This window comes from Neopelma chrysocephalum, unplaced genomic scaffold, assembly GCF_003984885.1.
Source record: "Neopelma chrysocephalum unplaced genomic scaffold, ASM398488v2 Primary Assembly neopelma1_22b, whole genome shotgun sequence".
Taxonomy (NCBI): domain Eukaryota; kingdom Metazoa; phylum Chordata; class Aves; order Passeriformes; family Pipridae; genus Neopelma; species Neopelma chrysocephalum.
Genome location: NW_020897690.1, coordinates 1532489 through 1557759, shown reverse-complemented (window position 1 = coordinate 1557759; position 25271 = coordinate 1532489). Strand labels below are relative to the sequence as shown.

The window sequence follows — 25271 nt, the reverse complement described above, 5'->3', positions numbered from 1 at the left end:
TTAAATTCACTATCTATGTTTAATTATGTAGACACACATTTTGAGTTTTGTTGGATCTAAGAGGTCCTCAATTCATTGTTCTGAAAGCTAAACCCTGTAAACTGCAACACAAATATTTTTTATTCTTCTACTCATGAACTCAGATTGAAATGAACATTTCTTTCTTAACACCAATCTTACATAATCAGGCAATGTTCTTAAATTACTCCTTTGAAGGCTGATCTTCTTTATAAAAGCATATTGCTTTCTGGCATCAAAACTCCACCAAGAGAGCCCTTATAAGCTAAATCAATCTCCTGACAAACCTACCCGTTTTCCTGAGCATTAGGACAAACATTTGTTGCACTTGGAAGATCCTGTACTTCAAGACCTGCCAGCTTTGGTGGACTCCTTTGTTTACCTGTCAGAGCTGCCTCCCATGATTCCAATAGTTCCCCGAGTAAGCCAATGTCCTGCTTTCCTTAGGTTCAGGGTCTGTACTCTGCTGCTCATCTTTCTGACTTCCTTCAGGACCACCAACACTGCTATTTCAAAGTTACCACAGACAAGGAAATTATTCATCATCACAACCCTAACTAGTTTCCTTCATATTAGTCAACAGTAGATTCAGCTATGCATCACCGGTTGATCCTTTTAATACCTTCAGCAAGAATTTATTTTCAAAACCCTCCAGAAATCTCTTTGATTGCAACAGCCATGTTGCCTTTCTAGAGACTCTAATGTCAGTCACCCATGAGAACTGGGGTCTACAACTCAAGAGTTTTGGGTTCTTTAAACTCTTTATTTGCTTCCCCATCAGGTGGTCTGTAACAAACTCCTACCATAATGACATCATTATTAGCTTTTCCTCTGATCCTGAGTAACAAGTGTGATTAACCCCCATCCTGCTGGAGACCTCAAAAGATCTGTGCTGCTTATAGATCCCTTATATTCCACCCCCTCAGCCCTTCCTTGCCAGTGTTTCTGGAAGTCCTTCATAGTACTCCAGCTGCATGAACTTTGCACAATATTTGAATTGTTCCAACTATGTTGCAGTCCTGTAACCCCATACAGCTCTAATTTTTCCTGCTTGTTTCCAGGATGTGTGCATTTCTTTACCAATGCTTGAGAGAGGTGTCCCTTCACACTCTTTTATCATTGCTGAAGTCTTTCTTGCTCTTATCAATCTGTGCCCTAAGCTTTCCACATGACCATCAGTTCATTTAGGTATGGTCTGTAATCTCTCATTGCCTCCCTTCCTAGTTCAAAGCTCTCCTCATTAGCTGCCTGCAGCTCAAGGCCTGGGAACCTGCATCCTCCCTCAGCAGCTCTGAGCTGAGGTCTCTGCCGTGTCAACAGCAGTTCTTCCAGCTGGTGCAGCAGACCGTGCCCCAGGCTGTGCTGCTACAGCTGCTGCTGTGTCTCGTGCTGCCATCAATGTGTTCCCAGCTCCCTCCCACATGCAAACTGCTGGAGAAACCACCACTCCCCAAAGATATGGGACATGTGCTGGGCTTGCCAACTGCACCTGAACTGGCACTCGGCTCTCCCTAGGCAGGAGTTACCTCTCTTGGCCACAGCCTGGATCTCAGAGTGTCCTCACCATCTCTAAAGATGCTGCCCCACCTCCTTACCAGTTACTCTTAGTTACAATACAGGAAATCAGAAGACTAAATTCTCTTTCTTGTTCCATGTGATAATGATGCACTGCCAACATACCTGTTTCAGGCTTTCCAGTTTGGTTTGCCTCAGTTCTTCATATTTCCATTTATAAAGAAATAACTCATTTTCCATCTTTTCCATTTCTTTTTCCAGAAATGCATTCATTCTGAAAAAGTATTTTAAAATTCATCATTGTACTATTTTTAAGCTGACAAAAGACAAATTACTTTGAATATCCTTTCCATAGCTTGTTATATTTTGCTACCTTTATCAATGACATATCTTGATTTTATTAAAAACTTACATTATCATTACATAATTATTCCAAGAGATTTACCAAAAGTAATAGCTACAGAGAAAAAAGAAATCCAGTAGTACAGAATTAAAATTTTAATAAAACAAAATTTTGGGATAAACTGAAGAAAATTTGAACTTTGAGTTCAGTTAGTTTATATCAAGGTAGTGAAGATCCTTAGAGAAAAGGTATTACATCACTTTGATTTGGTATAGACAGAAGATTAGTTTAAACATACATATGCAGGGGAACATATACAGTATGAAGACACAACACAAATCAAAGTTGATTGACTTTAGATGTTAAAAAAATTTTTAAAATATATATATTTCATGTTTCAATAAATAATTGTTCTTGAAAGAAAATGATAGAAGAATTTTAGGAAAATGGATTATTTAGCTCAGAAGTACTATGTCTGTAGAATGAAAAAAAAATTGAAATAATTTAAACGAAAATTCCAATACTGGAATTAAAGAAACTGTTATGCCAGATTGTAGTTATTTTCCATTCTGAGGCTAATGGAATTTGTCAGCCTTTTTACTAAAGATGCTATTGCCAGGCTAGACTAGAAATATATTCTGAGAACATTTGGTTTAAAATTCATCTATTAAAGCAAAGTGTATTGATGGGATTTTTCAGGAGCATTTCTATGTGGCACACTGCAAGCTTGCACAGAGATAGCAAGAGTTACCACTGACTGGACTGGCTCAGGTCCTGGAAGCAATGTTAGCTACGGTAATGAAGCAATCCACTTCAGTGAAAAATCTTCTTGTTCTTGAACCAGGGATCTCCTTTTTCTGCCTAGATTTAGCATACCATACATCTTCTCTTAGTAAACACCTAGAGCTCCCATAACATTATAGTAATAAAACAAACACCATCACTCAGAAAGTAAAGTGGAGCAAGATGTATTTCATGCAATTCAACTCAACATTTTTTCTTCTAAACTAATGGAATATCTCATTGGAATGATATCATGACTTCATTGGGGAACTAAAAGAATAATTAAGTGGGACATTTAATACAGTAGAAAGGGAAAGCATGGAAGACGACAGCTTAATACTTTGAATAATAACCTATTGACTTTATTGAATGTAGTGAAAGTCCTTAGAAATGGTCTAATCTGAAAAGTAAAAGAGGAATGTCCAGTATGAGGAGCTTATTTAGAAGACAATAGCTTTATGTTACAGTACCTCTTAAGTGAGATCAGGTCCCTCTGATACTACTAAATGAAAGAACTGATCCTGACTACGTAAAGTTTACTATTTAAATAAAGAAAACAAAGAGTGGAAGAAAGACTATAGCAAAGATCAGTGAAGCAGCTAGGTAAAAAAATCAAGGTCATAGCATTTTAATGGCTCTTGTAACCAGCTATTTTAACTCCTTATTATCTAATTAAATCACATAATTACACAGAATGGTTGAGGTTGAAAGGGACCTGTGGAGGTCATCTGGTCCAAACCCCCTGCTGAAGAAGGGTTGCCTAGAGCTAATTGCTCAGATCCATGTTCAGATGGCTTTTGAAGGTCTCCAAGGATGCAGACACAACAACCTCTCTGGGAAACCTGTGCTAACATTCAGTCATCCTCAAAGAAAAAAAAAAACACTTCTTGATATTCAGACAGAGCCTTCTGTATCCACTGTTTAACTCTACCTATCCAGCTCTAAGACATTCCTCTTTGATATTATTAACTATGAGTGTAGTTTGTGGGCTTTTGGTTTTAGAGGACAGAAACATTTTTAAGTTCAAAATGGAACAAATTACAATCTTAAAACTAGAAGACTTTTAGATGAGATCACTGATCCAAAAAATGACCAAAGATAACTATTTTAGGCAAATTATTATTTAACGTGTTGAACAACTCATAGGGTTTTTAATTTCCATTTATGTCAATGGGACCTCAAATGTGTATTTGATATGAGCTATTAATGCCTAGTAGAGGATGATGGGGTGTGATTTTACATTGCAAATCCAACCCTGACATTTTTTGAAAGTCAAAATATAAACTTTCATCTCTTTATTTTATTTATTATTTTTTTTAGATCTTCTTTCTTTTTGTATTTTGCAAAGCCTGATTTGTGTGTGTAAGGGTATACCAGCATTACTGATGATAGCTCTAAACAAAATGCAATAGGCATGGGTCCTCTCAGGGTGAAGACACAAAACGTCTTATAGGAAAATTAGGAAGGTAACAAGGGCAAGTCCAAACACTGGATCTGCTTAAGCTAACCTGGCTCTGGAAAAAATTCAGCCACAGTTCAGAGTACTGCATGTAAACCAGAAAACTCTGCTGAGAAGTCCTCTAGTCTATGAGTAAGATCATACTGACTATCAAAGTAATCTTTGGCCTTTGGGTTCAAGCTGTCTGTGATCTGCTTGCTTTGGATGAAGCACAGCTGTGTGCGTCCTTGGCTCAAGTTCACTGAGAAAATTGCTAAGTTGTGAGGAAGAAGCTGTGAGAAAGTACTGAAGCTAGAGCCACACAAGATAAGGGAAGTAAAAATGCAGAGGTGAGATTGTTGAGATAGACATTATTAACAGCTCCAGAATCCAGAACCAAAATTACTGTTATGAACAAGAATAAAACCTAAGAGGGAAAACTGGTAATCTGAAGATGGAAACTCAGCAAAATCAGTCAATTCCACTAAGCAGCAGAGACCAACCCTTTCTGAGCCAGCAGATGACAGCCTGCCCAATGAAGATTCACCAGCTATCTCAAGAGACCAGTGGCTATGATATCACTTTTCCTAGTAACGTTATTCCTAGCTTTTCGTTGTGTGCTTTGTCAAAAAAAATTGCTTCAAACTGTGAAGTTGCATATATTCTGCTAATATAACATCTTTACACAGAGGAAACGCTGCCCAAACTGACCTAGAGAGGGAGTTGTTATATCAGTGCCTGCTGTTATGTGGAAATCACTGCTCTGTGAGCATTTGCTGCCTGAAGTTGGCACAGCCACATATTGCATATTCTAGATATGCCTCAATTCTTACCCTGTGCCAGTAAATTTATTACTTTGTACCAGTCAGTATACATCTAGGCATAAATGGCATAATCTGTCTCTCTGAAATACAGTTACAAATCGTTTAGAGAAGCATGTGAACAAACAAACAAACCAAAACCGAAACCAGTAGGCAGAACCACGGTTTATAAAAGTTTTGCCTAAAAAGAGACTAAAAACAAGAGTTGAAAAATTATCATGCTTCTAAAAGAAAATTATTATACATACATATTCATGTATGTATCCTTGATTGCCATTGAAAGATGAAGCACCAAGGACCCTAAATACTTCAACCAGAGTAAAATTAAATTTGAATCAGTCTCCTAACTCACACACATATATATATTGCTTCCACAAAAAACCTAAACACCTTTAACACTTCTGGACATCTTCTGCGATATGATTCAAGTAAAGAATTATTGTATACTTTCTACAGCTATCTATTTCATATAACAAAACACATTAAAAACTAGTTGGGAATTTAAAGCTTTTTTTTTTTTTTTAATCAGGTTTGTGCTATCTACAGGACAATTGTGAAACAAACTGACAGTAAAGAAATTCTTCAAAACAGTTTACCATTACAGTCTCTGAATGGAGATGGTTGAATATATTTGCAATAGACATGGAGTTTTCTTCATTTTGATTTTCTGATTAACTTAACTGACTTTGAAATTAGTCACATAGTCACTATCCTGAATTCTTTCTCTAAATTTTTATCAGAGCTTTGTAAATAGCAATGATTAAAGCTTAGAAATGAGAACATATGAGATACAAATGCAAAAATCACCATATCTATATTAGAAAGTGTCTTAAATCCCTTTATTTTTAATAGAGACTTCCCCAAGTAGGATATATTTCATACTTACTCTCTTTCCTTCTGTAAGATTTTCTTAATCTCAGCCAAATGCAAATGTAGGACTGAAACATGTATTAAGTCATTCTCAGTTGTCTTAGCTGTAGTGTCCAAACTTTTTTTAGGTTCCTCCAAATAGATACTGGGATGTGCATCAGGGAAGAAATCAGGGGACTTTGGAGTGAATTTTTTATTGTGATTGCTCTGGACTTTATTTACCTCTACATCCTGAGAAAACAAAAATATGACATCTGAGAAAAACACAAATGAAAGGGAAAGTCTGAGATAATTCCTGCAGGGCCTACCAAGGCTCTTCTAGACAGTGAAATCACATAGGAAGAAAAAGTTGAATCACTCTAATTTTGTGACATGTCTCACATCTTCTGTTATGACTTCATATCCAAAATGTTTCTAATGTGTCTTTACTAAAGAAATAGATTCCATTTATCATTTGTTTGTTATAACTATGGTGAAGACAGAATCCTGGAACTAATAAAACCCAGAAGGCAAGTTATGCATATAAACAATATATTAAGAAATTCTACTTTATGAACTCTTAAACTTTTAATGCAAATTGTGTTGAAGCAGGTGATAGGATCATACAAGTTTTTCATAAGAAGCAAAATATATAAATATCTGTTTTGAAGACAAATGTTTTGCATGAAAAATGAGCAAACCTAACAACAGGAAAAATAACTAAAAAATAGAATACATAATCAGTAGGAAGACTGAATGTCTCTCATGAACAAGTTTCCTTTATAAATGTAATTGTTTTACCACTTTTGATGAACGGTGTTTAAAAGCTAATGTCATTTTAGCAGATTACCGACCGTTCTATTTCATACCACTCTGTTCTTTTGAGTTTTTAGAATAATGCCCAAAATTTACATCAGAAAATACTAGAAACCATTGTTTCCCCCTCACATATAAAGTTTCAGTTTTTAAGTAGAAATTACTTTATATTAAAGAGAAATAGTTAAAATATGTTTAGTGTTATTTCCTTCATGCAGCACATTTGTATGCCCAAAAATATGAAAGGCAAGCATTTTTTGGCAAAATATATTCTCCATAGTAACACTATATTTTTTTCAGATTTCACAGGAATTTAATTTCATTTATATACATTAGAGAGTGAATGAAAATTCTGAACAGAACATATTCAGATCTAAAATCCCAACAATTTCCATTGAAGTAAAGAATTTTCTATGTACTACAATGTAGGGAAAACCATTTTTCTGCAAGGTATGAAAAAAATTACCTATATCTACAATGACTACTATCTGTCAGACAACAAATATAGTTTTGACATGATTCTGTCTATGAAGATTATACAATGCATGCCAAGGCACAGAATTAAAGGTGGCAAAACATGCATAAGTGGTTCCATTTTTGATGAATATAAGTGGGTCTTTTGTATAGAACTGGGAGCTGATTAAATGATGCCTGATTGTTTAATTCTATGTCATAATTTACTTGCCCTCCTTATCAAACAAAAAATTCTTGCAAATTTGCGGAAGACTTTGCCTCATCTATTCCCATATTTCTGAAGTTCAGAGACAATTAAATGGCTTTATTTTAAAAGCTAAGAATCTAGTTTGCTTTCTTTTGGAGGGGAAAAGAAAAAGTGAGTACACAGAATATGATGAATTTAGATAACAGAGGTAATCTGTCACCATAAAACATGAGAGTCAGAGCAATACTGTAAGTTATTGGATAGAATAGTCTGCCTCTGTTACTTAAATGTTTAGTCATAGTGCATGGGTATGAATTATTTTCTGTATTTCTCTATATTAGGAATGTTTAGATGGGTGAAGAAAAATGGTTTTGCTAGTGAATGGATGAGGCAGCATTTTGGTCAAAATGCTTGAAAAAATCCCATATTCTGCTGCTTCTTCATGAATTAAAAAAAGATTCCCCATTCTTTACCTTCTTTGTGTCTTCTACCCCAGGAATTTTGATGATTTTGCTCAGTTCTTTCACAGGTTCTGGTTCCAGAAATGTTAACAGATTTCGGTCTTTTCTACCATAATATATTTCTGAGCAACTGCATTCTGTTTTCCAAGCAGTTCCATTTTCTAAGTTTTCCTTCTCACTTATTAAATTTTGATTTATTTTTTTAAGCATACTTATTTCTTTTATGGCACTGTCTAATTTGATTCTCAGTTGTCTTGCTTCCTCTCGGGCTTTATTTCTTTCTCCTCTAACTTTGCTCCATTTCTCCCTCCAGTTAGCAGTACAATCTGACCACCAGCGCATGGTCTTCTCCATTTGGGCAGCTCTGGCTTTGACTTCTTCCAATTCCTGAATTTTTACTGCTTCAAAAATTTCCCAATCACTGCTGTAATTCATATGCATATATGTATAATGAGATGAATATGGGTAAAAATTTTGAGATGGCAGATTTGAATTACATAGATGGTCACCTGGTTGGCAACCTCCATCTAATTTATAAGGTTGTCTTGGTTGGGTTCCAAAAATGTGTGTCTCTTCCATTTGTTTCTGAATGGAGCCCAAGTTCAGGTTTTGATTCATCATCTAATTTCACTCCTAAAAAAGACAAAGACAGAGAATAATTTAGCTTTACTCAATTAGAGTGTAAGAATAACCTCCAACAGTACAGGTTTTTTACTGCTATAATAATGAGTTAATTTTAATAATGCTGTTCATGTTTTAGAAATGTGCTTAATCAACAAGAAACAGCTATTAAAATATCTTTTATGTAATACTTTTCTAGTACAGCGTAAACAGACATACCTGTTGCTTGGCTAGGAACTGCTAGCAAAGGAAGTGTCATTAAACAATCATAGTTCTGTCAAAAATTTTTTGAGTCTAAAGAAACCAGACAAAAGCTTTCGTTCTTCAAGACAAGACTAAATTGAATCAATATCTATTTTACATATATAGTAAGAGGAGATTATTTGCCTAGAACTACAATCACAATTCATTTCCTTTCTTCCCCAAACTGTGGAATTTCATACCATGAAAACTTACCCTGTGATTTGCATACCTAAGGAAAAAATGTGATCAAACCTCCCAACCTTTGCATTTTCTTTGTTTCATGAGAAAAATCAAGCTTTTTTACAGGGGGCTTTATTTTGTTGTCTACATTACAGAAGATGTACAGGCAGCACATTCTTACAATATTCTTGAAAGTGTAGCGCTATCCTACTGTACTGTACGGCCTTCCTCTTGATGATATGACTCTGCTAGTAAATCTTGTTGCTCTCCTATTCATTATTTATCTTTTCATTATTTATTACTCATTTGGCCAGAGGAAAAAAAGTATCTCAGAAATTGCTTTCCTACTCCCGTGCTGAGAAAATGCTGATGTGGACAGTCTGTAGAGACTAATCACTTACACCTCCTCGGGTTTTTTCCTCTTGTTTATCTTAAAAAACAAAACAAACCAACAAAGCAAACAAAATACAAACAAATAAATAAACTTAAAAATCTTACTATTTCAATAGAAGACCAAGTTGTTTAAAGTAGAAAAGAAATTGCTCTTATATTCCAATATTCATTTGTAAAAAAAATCATGTTTATCTGTTACTGCAATTTGAAATGTAGAAGGTCAATACTGCAAAAAAAATTCTGAAGAGTAGTTTTGGCATTAAGATTCAGTCACGTTTCACTTCAGCTAAATAGATGTTTTTGCAGGTTGTATTCCAGTTTTCCAGCTGTTTTCAACTTTTCCATGATTTCCAGGACATTTATTTACCGTTAGTTAGAAGCTTATGGAGAGCTGTTGTAGTGAAGTAGGGATATGAGAAAAGGAAAAGGACAATAAAACACTCCAAACTCCCTTCAGCACCAACCCCCAGAGCAACTCCACACAAATGTAACACAGTTGCTGCCAAAGCTTCATCAAGGTTAAGTCTTTTTTATGTTTCTTGACCTACTTCCAGCAACTTAATTTGAATATACCTTACCCAAAATACAAAGAAATTGCCACCCACAGTTTCATATGAGGCTCAGTAGAGCTAAAATAATTTAACTTTTGGGTTGTGATAAAGCCTTTGTTTCCTAAAGCTTTAATGAAAAAAAACCCAAACAAAATTACAGTAAATTTTAGATATATAATAATATATATAAATATACTACATAATATAATAAATATATAATGAAATAGTTGAAACTTTTGAGGTTTAAATTTTGTCTTTTTTTTTTTATGTACCATACTATCTATATCTACAGAAATGTTTATTATACTCTTCATAATCAGTAGATTTTTTAATGGATCTTGTTAGCAGCTTTGCTTATTCACTAAAAGAAGGGAGACCTTGGGGAATGCCCAGTTTACAAATATTTGGAGAGATAAGAATGGAAATATTTTTCTGTGGCTGAAACTCTGAAAGACCTGAGAAATCTTCATGAATCAGAATATCTTCTTGCTGTGGTTTTGTTATGGGTGTGAAGAAACTTAACTGTAACCTACTGAAAAAAAGAGTCACTGGTCATGAATTCTTGCTCATCTCCACTGTGATGGCTCAAGTGTTATCGAGACTGGGACACCGCCAGTCAGATCAAACTTACAGGTGTAATATTTGAAGTAGGCTTGTACAAGCTAGTAGTCTCTTAGCCTTCTAATAGTTTGAACTTTGACTGCACTTTTCATCATGGATAGATGATTCCAACTCCATACCTAAAATTAAAAAATAAATGAAGAATTAAAATAAGTTGCTCCTCCTCCAGAAAAGAGAAGTGCTGGCTCAGTCCGAGGTGATAAGGAAAATGAGATGTTTCTATGAGTCTTAACTTCCCTATGTGCTTTTCAGAAAATCTAATCCAAACTGTTTTGTAGCAATCCTCTTTAAGATTACAAGAGGTAGAATGATATAATTTTTTCATTACACGACACAGATCTCAACATAACCCATTTAAGTGGCTGGCTGACTCAAGATTAAAGCATAAAATAATAGAAATATTGTTAGTAACAGGAATTTTCTTACAACTATGAATTATTAAGATTTGTGATCATATCTATTTTTGAAGAAGTAGTCTAAAACATATTTCTTGAAAGGAAGAAAAGATTTAGAAATTAGAAAAATGTGTTAATCTTTGCAAAAGTTCTGAAATGGTCAAAAATCTCACTGTTCGAATGAGATGACTAGGATATATTTTTTATTTTATTTTATTTGAACTTCATATTGATTTGCTCTTTCATGTTCTTAAAAAACATTGTACTAATGCAATAATATGAAAAACTAGTCCAGCTAACTGAAGACTGTTGTAATACTGAAGCAGTTGATACCGAATCTTTAATCATCCATGTATCACGATATTTTAAAAAAACTCCCTCTCTTCTCTGATATATGATCAGCTCATAGAAAAGTATTTCATTGTAAAACTTCATATATCTACATTGAACTCAGAAAGGTCTCATCTATAAAATATCCGTATATGTTCCAGGGGAGAACAAGAATAATTTCTAACTTGTATGCTAAAGATAATTAAAAGACGAAAGTTATATGTTAATGTTATTAGATAAAGATGTCTAAACATCAGAAATTCCGTAAGTCTGAAAACTGACAAAAACAAACTTGTGTGCAGCTAGTTTTAAAGTTGTTAGCTTGAGTTTGCAGCACCAGACTAGCTAGCACAGCATATGGAGCTCAGTGAGATTAATTACTTAATAAAAGATAACTGGATGGAAAGACAAGATAAAGTCAAAGAATTGGATGAAAGCGGGGGTTTTCTCTTCAGTGAAACTTTCTGTTAGTTCCATTTTTAATAATTGAAGGATAAGAAGGAACACAAATGCCCTTTTAGAGTAGTTTTTCTTAACTGAATAATTTAAAATAAGTATGAACAAAACATGTGAAGCAACATTCCTTGTATCATGTGAGCAGGGTGGGGACAGTATGTGAGAGTGTTGATAGTTCTCAAAGAAAAAGAAAAGACAAACATTTGGTGAACAAGATAAGGAACATAATTCTAAACCACATTTCATTGTATTGAAACCTCTCCTTATTTATTTAATGATTCTGAACACCAGTAAGAAAAATAAGAGCTCTTGATTTATTATTGCCAGCTATTGTTATAGGCAAACAGAAGCATATTAACCCTTTGTAGCACAGTTAACAAAATCACCATGAGAGAAAAGTATTAGTGCACTTTCCCCATTTTAATACCTGCTCACTGAACTCAACTTTTCAGTTAGTTCGGTAGCTAGAACAGCAGCTTGAGGATAATTTTTCAACACCCTTTTACTAATTGCATGACCTAACTCTTAGTTACATGTCTCTTAATTATTAAGACCTCAGCCAAACTTTTTTTAAAGGCATTCTGTCTTTTAAGAAAATGTCTGCTTCAGAGTGAGCCAGTTAGTTTTCTTTTGTCTAATCTATAAATTTCATAGGACAAAATGAAACATAGACACTGTATGTGTTCTTTTGTAAGTGCTACTAGAAAGTCAGAACTTTCCATAGTATTGCTGCAGTTCACCATTTAATCAAAAAGCCCAAAGGCTTAGAGAAAATGGCCAGGGATGACAGGGTCATTATGGAAAAACAGAAGGAGTGAGACTCAGTCAAAAAACTTGGCTCTTTACTAAGGGCTGCTAACTACCAAGCTATCAATTCAAGAAGAGATCAAATTATGCATGGCTGTTCCTGTTGTAAAGCTGGTTTTAATTAGTAACCCTTAAGGGTTCCAACCAGTGGCTAGAGAATGGGATGAAAAAATATTGCTAAGTAAATGACTGAAATTTATGGTAGAAAAAACCCATCACACTGGAAAGTGATTTATGATATAGTTCAATCTAAGAACATATCCATAAAAATGTATCTAGTTACCAAATCGCTAAAAATCCTGGCAACACAGAATCAAGTGGCTGATCATTTGTATAGAAAAATTTTACACAAAACTTTGAGGCAGAATGACTACCTGTTTACAGGAATGGCTTAGACATACTGGGATTTAGGATTTATTTCAACAGGCTGTCAAGGTCATTTCAATAGGAAAGGATGCCCAGTAGCAAAAGTTCTGGCAAAACAAATTGTATATTCGTGCCATTTTTTGTCAAACAATGGTACATTACAAGCATTCTACCAACTTCAGTGAAGGGTAAGTTAATCTGGGAAACTTCTCGTGTATTATATTGATCCTTTAGAACAAACACCTGGATGGTGGAAACACATCCTTAAAGGAGCAGAAATAGTGGTGTAGGGTTTGTGTTCCCTGCCTAAGCTACCACTGGTCTCACAACTGTTGCTACTTTAAGCCAGTGGTTTGCTACTTTTCCCTTATCCAGAGAAATACAATCTTATAATGAATAACATTTTAAGAATAAAGTAGGACAAGCTTGGTGTGTTTCAAATGTTGTACAATGGATTTGCTGCCTACTGTATCAACCTCAAAATAACATGACAGTAGACAGATGGAATGAACTACTAAACCAGCAGCTACACAAGAATTAATCTATTAATACTGTATGTGGAGATCCTATCTGTGAGAACGTCTAAGATGGCTACACAAGTGACAAACCCCCACAAGAAGAACCATAGATAAGGGATTCATACCAGTAGCTGCTCAAATTCTTGTTCAAACAGAAGTAAAACTCTCTTGAAATCTGTAAAATGATATTGCAGTTAAAAATCCACCTCAAGGGTTATCTGTGTGCCTCTCCTTTTACAATGAAAAAGGGAACAAGTTAACTACAACTGAGGTTTGGATTATGTCCAAGACCTCACTGTCCTTACCACATCACCATGACAACACTGTTAATTGGAACATATACCCAAAAATTGTCTCTAAGAGATCCTGCCTTTTAACATTGCCCATGGCACAACTCAGGTATTGCAGATCAGTCATAACTCAACTTCGAAACCAGTTACAGAAGGAATACCATCTGCAACACCACAAGGGTGAGTACTGACAGTAGGTGATAATATTACATCAATCCTAAATTCTAAAGTTAACCTGAATTTAACTATATGTAGTAACACTGGACGTGAAGCTGTATGTGGCTGTGACAACAAGAGAGTGAAATGGGCACTACTGGCATGTAAGGCAAGTAATCATGCACTAGCGGACCACAAAAATTATGGCAACTGTTCACAATGAGAAAACAATACATGTCAATTTTTTCATAAACACTCCGAAAAATCACTGTGCAAGTCAATGTAAATGGACAAAATTAAGCTACCATCTGTTCCTGATTACGCAATCTTAAAAACCAATCCAGACAATTTATTAATAAAAGTTCCTTTCACTTAATGCAATTGCATGATGGACAAGAGCCTATGACTATGGTTCCAAAATTAATGACAATGATCGCACATTGAATATTACCAGTGTATAGACTCCTGCATGGCAGAAAACTAGTAGTGACTACAGTGATCACCTCTGTGGTGGTGGCTACAAAGTCATTGACCAATAGGGCATAGAAGTAAAAGAGATATTATTCAAACTCTGTTGGTTGTAATTGGTATATGAATTGAATTAATTTGTTACTGAAACCCTAGCAAATAAATTGTCAGTATCAAGAGAAACTGAAGTTAGGATAACCAGAATGACTTGGAAAATGCTTAAAGGAAAGAAAAGTAAAAATATGGTAATAATGATCACACAGCTCATGCTAATGTCTGACATATGCTGAGAGCAGTGTCACTAGGTCAATGTGAGAGCAGCATGTACATAGAACCCAATGGATAGGGAGAGATAAGGGCTATCACCTGCAGCCATCATCTCTTGCATATTCAAAAAGTAACCACTTGACAGTTTCTTTAGAATCTGCTAACTCATGGAAACGCTATAGACTAAACTTCTGACCTGGAAAGTGTAAATGCTTAAGCTTATTCCTAAAGTTTTTGAAGCAGATCCAACAGCAGGCAGACTTTTGAGGCTTTTGTGCTTGTCAGTGTGATATGAGGGGCACTCACACCATGATAGAGAAGACAAAATGAGCGCTCTCACCAATGGTTTGGTAACTAATTTGAGAAAATATGATTTAGAGAACTCGTAAGTTAGAGAGTTTGTGAATTAGTGAAATAATAAATTAGTGAGTTCATGTGTTGGACCAGTCTGTACAAAGATGATTCCACCACTGTTTTATGTCTTTGCATGTTTTGGTGGGGTTTTCTGAGGCAGAGTGTTTCACTTTTTTTATGTTTTTTTTTCTAATGAGGTCTTAAGCTCATAAAATAAATTTTAATTCACAAAGTACACTGTGCCGTAAATTTGGGAGATCCAAACAGACCATGCAGATTATCATATGCAGATTATCACACTTCCATATGAAAATGAAAAGATAGTGATTTCAAGACTTTTCAATGCACAGCCAAAGATGATTCTGTTTATTTTTGCCACAGTTATAGATCATAACAATATTAAACCATATGGTATATTTTTAAGCTGTTTATGTTGTTTCCAAACTTTGTATTCCTTACATTCCTTAAAAATAAGCCAAAAATGGCCCGAAGAGACAAATAATGCAAATTATTTACTTCCTGTTGGGAGTTATGTGATAATTTTTTCCTCCTATTTATATTTCTCTAGCTTCCTTCTAATATTGAAATATCAATACAAATCTAATTTATTTCCAAACCCTGCTTTATTTACTTCTCATGTCCAGTAACTAAAAACATTTATGCTATGAAAATAATAAAAAATAAAGTTATGTTTCCAACTTCCCAAAGATAAATATTTATTGATTTCTGAGGTTTTGTTCCAGTGAGGGGCTTTTTTTTTTTTTTGTCCAAATATGAAATCTTAGAAGTGTCTGAAAGAAAATGTTTTTCTTACCACATCAATTCAGACAGTATGGATTGTTAAGTGAATCTATGAGATCAAATGAAGTCACAATTCATTAATACCCTGATACACAAGATTAAAATTATGCAACCATGTCTTCCTTCTGTAATGTATCCTCAGCCTGAATTTTTGAAGTGTGAGGCCTAAATCTTAATTTCCAAGTTCTTTAATTTTCAAAGTTCCTAAAGGACAGGAATGTTTTAATAAAAAAAAATGATAGAACTGAAAGAGAAAAAACCCAAAATATTTAGATTGTTTGAAAGGAAGTAGTAAAGAGAGAAGTGCTGAGTAGTCTTCTACATTTCCTGTAGGACCAAATATATAATCTTTGGAAAACTGAATGTCACTATTTTCCTCATTATTTCATTATGCTATAAACACCTTTGCCTTTAAAACAAATAAATAAATTAAATCTCAGAAGATGTTAAAAACTCCAGAGGCAGTAAAAAGAGTAGGATCAAACATCAGTAAGCACTTGATAGTAGAATCTATGCAAAAATGGAGTAAATGGAGTCAGACCTCATGTTTGAGTTGATCAACACTAAATGATGAGAGAGAATAACGTGACACAGAGAGAGAAGGTAAAAAAAGGGACCCACATTTCAACTTGTCCTTCTATTGAAAAATCCATAAAAAAGGTTTGTTAACTACTCTATCAGGTCTAAAAAGTTCAATACCAGAAAGTAACTTCAGGAAAGTGGCATTTCTGCAGGGAAAATTGCATTTCACTATCATATAAAACTTTGTGACAGACAAGGTGTTTCTGAAGTACCCCCAGAAAGTACATTATTATATTAGCTGTCCATGTATAGCTAAATTCCCAGGAGAAGAGGTAAAGGACGAGCATAGTAAAGATAGTACTGAAAGGCAATAAACCACAGAGGGAATAATAAGTGAAAGGAGGACTCAGAAATGGCTTAATCTTTTTTCTGATTTAGTCAGACTATCCAGAAACCAAAGGAAAAGAAAGCAATTACCATAATGCTGGAATAAGCATTTTACACTACACAACAGTACTAAGTATACTCCTACCTGATATTCGGGTATTCATTGTAATAAACAAAAATTCTCTGACTCCAGAGGAAGAACTCTTTCTATTAGTAACATAATTTGCTTCTCCTGAAGGTTTTAATAATTCCCATGAAGACGTGTAGGTTAAAAGTACATATCTATAATTTATAATTTTACAAAAAGAAACATGAAGTAGCCTTTTTTCAAGTAGAAAAAAAAGTGGCCTGAGGGTGGCTTTGACAGTCCCATTGCCAGTTTATTCTCATTTGCTATCCTTTCCCACAACTTACTCCTTTGAAATAAGATTTACAATTTCAAATGGAAGTAGTCCTGCTCATTTTAGAGAAAATAAAATCTCTAGTGTCACAGAAATTCTTTTGAATCAAAGGCATTCTATGTAGAAGTCTTGAGTAAGGTGCTCTGAGCAAGGTGGATGGATCAGATCATCTCAGAGGTCCCCTTTAACCTCAGCCATTCCATGGTTTTCTGAACAGTGTGATTTCTGAGGAACTGTGCCTGTTACTCCCAGTTGTTGCCATAACAACCAGGAATTGAGATGAAATTAAGATAACAAATTGTGAATCTCAGAATATATAACTTTTAGCCAAATGGTTCACAAAACACCATGTAAGTAGAGAAGGTCATAAGAAATAAACCAGTTTTGAGACAACACTGAACTGCCTTAGAAGCAGCAATTGTGCACTGTTGTCAAGAACCAGAAAAAGAAGTAAGAAGGCTTTATCCCCATAAATCTGTTCTGCCAACAGACACTGAGAACATGAGAACACGTGAAAGAAAAAGGTGAACAAGATAACCAAGTATTTTCAGATACTTCCCAGGCTGAAGGTCAGTTCTATGCACAGATGGAAACAATCCAGAAAAAAAATGCCTGTAATAGCAGCAATTAGTGACTTGCAGGAAGCATTTACTTCTCCATGGAAAATTTTGTATTTGGACTGATGCCTTTATTGAAATGAATAACTTTACTGTAATTCATCTAACCACGAGATATATTTCTCTCAATGTGTGAGTTGCTTCTGTAAAATATAGTGGCAACTTTCTATGCCAACAGAACTTGACTACAGAAGAGGTAAAACTAGCATAGCTAAAAGCTTTTAAGACTGACCATTTTTTTCCTTTCCACTGAACAAAAACACCCCTAGGTAAAGAGAATTTGTTCTTCTGAGTTACATTAAGACATAAGGTGCCAATAATGAAAAGCAGTAAATTAGGACAAGAATTCTTTCACAGCAAATCTTACATTATTGTTGCCAATGATGGATGGTCTTAAAGGTTCTTGCCCAAAATGAAATGCTGTAACTCTCTTTGAAAAGAGATGCACCAGAAAAGAACTTGGTCCACTTCTCTGTGATCCTATGTACTGTTTTTCCTTTTTCATTTTGACCATTTTCTCCCCATGTCTCAATATTCACTTTAAGATAAAATCCTCTTCTCTGTTTCAATTAGTTTTAAAACACAAGAATATATCTTACATAATATTATACAGATTATATACATCGTATACATACTATATATACATACTGTAGACATACTCATTCATAAAAAAAGACAACTTGGAAGGTAGTCAGATTCCAGTAAATGTAAACAGATGTTACTCTTTCTTTCCTTTTTTTGTTTGTCACTTTCAATAAACTCTAACCAGTTCAGATACTATTTCTTCAGGATGAGAACCAGTATTATATACTTATTCTGAGTTAGGTCTATTCATTCATACAAGCTATTACATATCCTTGCAACATCTTTCAAGTCTTTTGCAGAGACAAGCTGATATTTCTTCACATCTTTGAAGTTGTATTCAAATCCTTAGGGTTAAATATGAGTAACATAAATATTTATACATAGAAATGTTGTCATTTACTACCCACAAAGCCAAAAGAAGCTCTAAAGTACTGATTTAAATATAATTTATAGTAACTTCATTTCCCCAAGAATGTTTCATTTGATTACAAACTTTCATAATATATCAACTATAATCTTTATACATTTGAGTCTGTAGAATTGATACTCATTCTTCAGTCACTACATATGAAAAAATATATTGTATAATCAGATTACATAGGGACGGAGGGGAGTGTGTATGAAACGAACAACTTTCCCAGAGAGTCTCAAACAGAATTAAGTATTAAGCAGAAGCTAAACCAAGCGTAATCTGATTTAATTATGTAGCTATGGTTTTTGAGACACAACAGTTTTCTTGGCTAGCTCCCCTTTGAGATTGCTTATCACTTTTTATTAGGATATGATCAATGATAAAAAGAGGCAAAATAGATTTCCTAGGTAATTAGGATAAGTATGAACTGTCAAATTTTTAGATCTTTTCAGGGTAACCAACTTACAAACAGGTCTACAAAACCTAGTGTAAACTTCTGAACTAAACAAGTAGCCAAGTCCCCTAAATTCCAACCTGGTCTCATTGATTCTATGTGGAGATTGGTACTTGTATGGAATATATTGCCTGAATGATGCTCTGTATGACTATTAGGAAAGACAAGCTATGAATAATAATCTGAATAATAACTTCAACTGATGACAAATTCAGAGTGTATTTAAAATAAGACTATGGTTAATTCATACAAATTAATTCATATCAGTTAAACATCTGGTCTAATTAGGAATCTCCTGAATAGCATAGAGAGATTTCTTTAGAACGATAGTATTTGTACTCAGGGACCCCTGGTGGCCTAGTGGTTAGCATGCAGGACTCTCACCTCTGTGACCCAGGTTCGAATCCAGCCAGTTCCCCGGGCAGATGGAGCCCGTTAGCCCTGTGAGGCCATCCATCTATGAGAAGGTCACTCTAAACAAACCTATGTCCTGAGGACCTCACTGCCATTGTCCAAGCTTGCTTGGCCCCGGCAGATGAACCTTAGGATTAAAGGGTGGGCTCAGTTCAGCGCAGGCTGTGTCTCACCTAAAAAAATCCATTGCGCAGGCTGGAAAGGTAAAAGACCTTTCCCCAAATCTTCGTTCGCGAAGACTGGCCATTATTATTATTTGTACTCAAACTTGAAACAGATTTTGCTTCAGAAGAATAGTGTTCATATTAGTTAATACTATTTCTCTATACTGAAACACACCTTTTTAATGCTTATGGCTAAAGATGCAAGTGAACTCTGTGTGATTTATGAAAACACCTATAGGTATTCTGTTTTTCAGGAACAATGAGAGTTGCTCTTAATCACATTATATGGTATCTGGTTTTTTGTTTGGTTTGGTTTTGGTTTTCAGAAGTTCTTCAGCTAAGGCAAAGAATAACCAAGTGGATGAGTCTTACTCCTCTGTTTCCACAGAAAGTGGAGTAAGTTAGTTTCAATGACTGTTAGCGTGACAAACAATTTTTAACCCATATTGAAATGAACTGCAGTGCTAAAGAGGTCATAGACCCTTTACAGGGAACAAGGAGGCTAAGCAAAGTAACTTTTTGCACCACTCAGCTCAGTTACAACAGAGCCAGTTGTCAGTCAACAACAGAGAATCTGAAAAGTCTCCACACAATCCAAGTTGTCAGTATGCTATTACAGAATATGCAACTCAGTCAGCACACACATGCACTACCTTGCTTAAACTGACAGCCCTTCAACATGATGTAGAAGAGCATCTTTCATAGATTTGCTCTGAGCTTTTCAGAAAGAGGGAAGACTCCAGAAATGCAGGGAAATAATATTCAAGACATATATCCTCCACAAGGTTAGACCTGCCTTTGAGCATGTGATTCATAACTGGTTTTAGAAGACTTTAAAATTTGCAAGCATTAAAGCCAGTTGTAAGTTAAAAGTCAAAGAAGACAAGAAGTCTAAAAACATCTCATTCAGCTGGTCATTTTCATCCAGGGTGTTTGTTAAAAAAATTAGGATACATTAGACATCAATATTTGCAAGTAAGCTATAAATAAGCTTACAACACACTATTCAGACCAAAGACAATTTTGTGATGTATTCTCAATGGTTAAATTCCTTTCCCAATTATTGATAATATTAGCATTCTACTATTTACTGTTTTATTTATTTATGTTTAAAAGCAAAATTAATCTCTTTGTGAGAACCACCGTTGGGTATAGTTAGGGGGGCACAGCTATCTCCAAATGGCACTGAGGACTTCACAGATCTGTGGAGTTTTTTTCTCACATTTTTCAGATTGGGCTACAGATCAGGTCAGCTGTGCTTCTTTCATTCTCAAAAGGAAGTTGAAAAAGGCAACTGAAGACAGACTTTATCCAGTCTGAAGAGCACTTTACTGAACAAGTAAATGTTCAGATGTAATATTAAAACCTGTCAATCTAAACAGTAGAGGTCACTTAAATGTAGAGAAGCTTCATAATTTAGACAAAAATGATGACAATTTTATTTTCTAAGTTTATACCACATTTCTAAAAACTTCTTCTATGTTACTCAGTTGGAAAGGTTGTTTGAATTGTATAGTTTCACTTTCATTTACAGGTGCTTTTTTGCTTACTGGCAAAACAACACTGAGGTGGATTGGGTTTTTTTTTCCAATATGTGAAGATGTAATGGTATATTCCTGAAAAAGTTAGTTTCTAATTCCCGCTTATACACTGAGAAATTCTTTAGGTTTTTAAAACTCTTGACAGTATCTTAAAACCATATGCTTTATGGTATGAGAGATCAGGAATTGCCTTGTTAGAGTTGAATTCATTTATGATGCTTTCTTATTCAAAACATGACCTACTTTCGAAAAGAAATTTCATAACACTGGCAGTTGGGAAAACTAATCACAGATATCTGAAACTTTGTCTCAGACGACGACATAAAACATTCCAATGGTTATTAGGACACAAAGCAATTTTTCTTCAAAACACTGCTCAATCTGGAAACAAGTGATTTTCCCACCCACATAAGTAGACAAGTAAGAATGCTGATGAATATTTTGTTTTCTTTGGGTCAGAGCATATCCCTTTGACTTGTTCAACTACTTCTGATATAGTTGCATCAGAATTAACAATTCTGTTGTGCAGAGATGTTCTCAGTTTTATCGGAACAGTTTTAGAAGCCATCTCTTCTATAATTAAGTCTCTGAAGAATATTCTTTACAAATAGATTGTTACTTGGACATTTAAAGGTAATTATTCTTGATTTTCCTTAAATATTTTAGTATTTTAACACCATCTTATGTCTTTCAACAGCTCAAGGACTCCTTTAATACTGCAAGACACCATCCCGCGTTGACTCCAACTTCAGTAAGTTTTCTCTGAGGGAAAAAAACTTAAGAAATAATTCATATTGTCACTTTAACCAGGATTCCAGAGTTATTAGACTAGGCACATAAAATAAAACACAAAATACCTTCGGTGGTACCCTAGACGTCACTTAAATGCATTGAGAAGAATCTCTATTTTTTCTCTCGGTGCCCACTCACTGTAGGACAATGAGTAGTAATTGTATAAGTGGTGGTTACTCAGCCTGACTCTTTCTGCATGCATTCTTTTGAATATTGTCCTTTAGACAGAAGGGAAGTTGGCGTCCTTTTGCCAACATGGATACCTACAAAAGTTACGGAGAAACCCTCAAGTCAACTGAAAATACACTTTAAAAAAATAATCAAAACAATAGGAACTTTCATGGCATTTCCTCCCTGGTATTCCTCCAGTAATGTGATTGACATTAAATAAGACTGGATTTGGCATAAACAGAGTCTCATTTAACCCGATGTAAATCAGACCTAGATTACTCAAATCAGCATGAGCAGAGAATCAAGCTGTTCAGGGAGGATCATTTCCATAATAAACCAGTCTATTAAAGATTATTGTTTGGGTTAATAAGGGAGTAGGAGCAAAAACAGCCTTTGCTTAGAGACCTGCTTTTTCAAAGGAAAGATGAATATGGTTTCTAGCAGCTTTAACAGGAAATTAATACCAAGATAATGTGGTTCCTATATATTGATACACCTGTATGTTATCCCAGTTAAATAAAAAGTAAACCTCTATTGTACAATTCTATTAATACCACATTAAAATACCCAGGGGGAAGAAAATGTGGTTTCTAACTATGTGGAAAAAATGCCAAATATGGGTCTCTGCAAATGAAATGGACTATTAATAACAGTAAAAGTGCTATTTAGAAGCTAATTTGCCTAATTTTTTAGTCATATAGAAGACTTACCAGCCATCAGTGTAACTGCAATAAATATCTCTTTGTTTGGGGATTCAGTAAAATCTTTGACATTAAAGCAGCCCTTACGAAATTGTGAGATTAATGTTCAGTTTTCAATTAGCACTGTAACTCACTGATTTAAGGGGAGTGGAATATTCAAAGCTGAGAAAGAAGCGAAGAGTAAGAGCAAGGAAGCAAGTGAATAGAAAATCATTAAAGAGGATGGACACCAAGAATTTATAGGAATACAAGAAGAAAGTGGTATTTAAATAAAAATAATACATACTTCATTGTAAGAACATTTTATGGGCAACAAAAATCTATATTTGCACTAGAAGTTTTTCCTGATGGCATGTTGTCTTAAATGTCCATATGTTCTTGTTAATTGTATATATAGGAAAAGGTTAAAATAAAACTTGTTTAATAAAAGTGGAAGTAGATATGCCTTTTTATTCTGAAAAACTATTTGGAAAAGAAAAGTTTATCTTTCTTTTTGTTAAATTTAGCAGATTTGAATGGAATAAAGGCTATCAATATAGAATTGCTGTTGTGGGTAACGCTTGTCTCTTCAACTCACAGAAGAGTCAGCTAGTAAAATATATAAGAAAAAATTCTTTGTTTGAGGGTGATGAGGCACTGGAACAGGTTACTCCGAGAAACTCTGGATGCCCCATTCCTGGAAATGTTCAAGGCCAGGTTGGATGGGGCCCTGAGCAGCCCCATCTACTGGGAATTGTCTCTACCTGTGTCACGGGTGTTGGAACTAGATGATCTTTCAGGTCCCTTCCAACCCAAACCATTCTGTGAATCTATGATTCCATGCATATCAGATTGATACACTTTAAACAATACCAAGATCTACCCCTCTTGGTGTTGAAGTCAATGACAGTGTTTTAAGCCTGTTCATTACCAGCTGCTTTAGAGTATTCATTTTCAAGCGATTTATTTTTCAGATCTACCCGAGATTGATATTAGTACTTTATATTTAAGGTGAAAGAGTGGCCTCAATTCAAAATTTCTACATAAAAATACATTAAAAAAAGACAGACACATAATTTCACATTTTTCACTAGCCTTTTGTAGATGTCTCTGGAAGCAATACGACTAGTTCTATAAATGATACTTAACATATTTTGGAAATCCATCTATTTTCATTTTATTACTCAAAGAACTGCATTCAGAAACTCAAAAGTAATTTTTCTAGCATAGGTAGTCTAAAACAAAGCTAGGATTCTAGGCATAGGACTATTTATAAGAGAGTCTGCTTCATAAAATGGTTTTAAGAATCAGGGAGAACTATGACAAACAAAATGCAACTATCTGCACAGTCTGTAGGAAGCCTATTAATACTATTTGTTATATATACTTATTGAACTCATCAACATTAATTTTGGAATTTGACCCTTGGTTCTCATTGGTGATGGATCATCCATAGTCTCATACCATCTCCGTTACTTGACTTTGAAAAAAATGACGAACTAAATATCTCTGTCCAACATCAACAAATCAGAGTATGAATAAACATGTTTCATTGCATTAGAATAATACCATATAGCTCAGAACGCACTTTTTTCTTATCCCATCTTCAGATATTTTCTGAAGGAAGTGAGGATTATACAACTCATTATTGAGTTTTATAACTTTTGAAAATAGAAACACTGTGTAAACACTGCCTTCTAAATAAAAAAATGCAGTGTGAACTTCTGCAAACTCCTAACAATATTCTCACTACACTTATGTCCATAATACTGATACTTTTTAAAAGGTAACAAAGATTTACCAGTTTATGCTATTGCAGATGCATTTCACAAAGTAATTTAAAAAAGGGCTTTAGTATTAAAACAGTATAATCCTTGAAATTTCTGCATTTATACTAATTTATAAATGAAAAATAAGAAATAATTTCAAAAATTTGAAAATTTACCTGATTAAGTAAGGATTTGAAGAACAAGCTATATTTAATGGGGTATTAGAACTAATACTATCTAATAGTAGCCAAAAAGACAGAAGAGAAAAATCTAGTTAGAGATAACTTAGCCACATACTTCCAATACTGTTTTCTGATCTTCAGTACTTTTGCTGGGTATTTCAGATTATTTTCCTCCTTACCATCAGCATGATAGTAACTCATGCTTTGTCCCTGAAGAGAAATATAGAAATTAAACATTAAACCCACAAGTTTAAGACCCCTTACCCTCTGAGTTTTCTGGGCTCCTCTTGCTTCTCAGTGTTACAGACACATGTGTAAACAACTGAATTTCCTACATCCTTTTCTCATCTGCACTGTACTGGGACGTGGCCAATTGGATTATTTACAGCATTAAGGCCACTCCACAGTAACTTGAAAAAGATTCTCATTGGTCAGACTTTATCAAAACTAAAACCACATTTTTCTTTTAAGTAAAGTAATTTATAGAAAATAAAACTTTTTGACATACTGTTCTTCACTGAGCATTACATAGTTCATTTTTTTTTGCCCCCCCCCCCTTTCTAAGCTGAAGACTGTGAACCCAGTCCCCCAAATATTATGTATAAAATGAAATTAGTTATTTGAATCACAGTACTTAAGCAGTGGTATTAGTACCCAA

General features: G+C 34.6%; 1 protein-coding gene and 1 long non-coding RNA gene across 3 annotated transcripts in view; one reads left to right on the top strand and one right to left on the bottom strand.

Moving 5' to 3' along the window:
* Positions 1–24961, bottom strand: part of CCDC102B (coiled-coil domain containing 102B) — a 48308-nt gene extending 23347 nt beyond the window's left edge. The window contains exons 1-4 of the mRNA XM_027677969.1: positions 24878–24961; positions 7718–8338; positions 5805–6019; positions 1699–1807 (exon numbers count right to left, since the gene is read on the bottom strand). Coding sequence (XP_027533770.1) covers positions 1699–1807; positions 5805–6019; positions 7718–8326 — 933 coding nt within the window. The 5' untranslated portion in view covers positions 8327–8338; positions 24878–24961. The remainder of the gene's footprint in view (positions 1–1698; positions 1808–5804; positions 6020–7717; positions 8339–24877) is intronic.
* LOC113965102 overlaps positions 9503–25271 on the top strand; it is a 32118-nt gene continuing 16349 nt past the window's right edge. Inside the window, exons 1-4 of one of the 2 annotated variants that reach the window (XR_003533438.1) lie at positions 9503–9660; positions 13550–13673; positions 20710–20817; positions 21717–21770. This is a non-coding gene — a long non-coding RNA (uncharacterized LOC113965102). Of the gene's footprint in view, positions 9661–13549; positions 13674–20709; positions 20818–21716; positions 21788–25271 lie in introns of those variants that run through there. The other variant, XR_003533437.1, reaches the window with a different exon arrangement.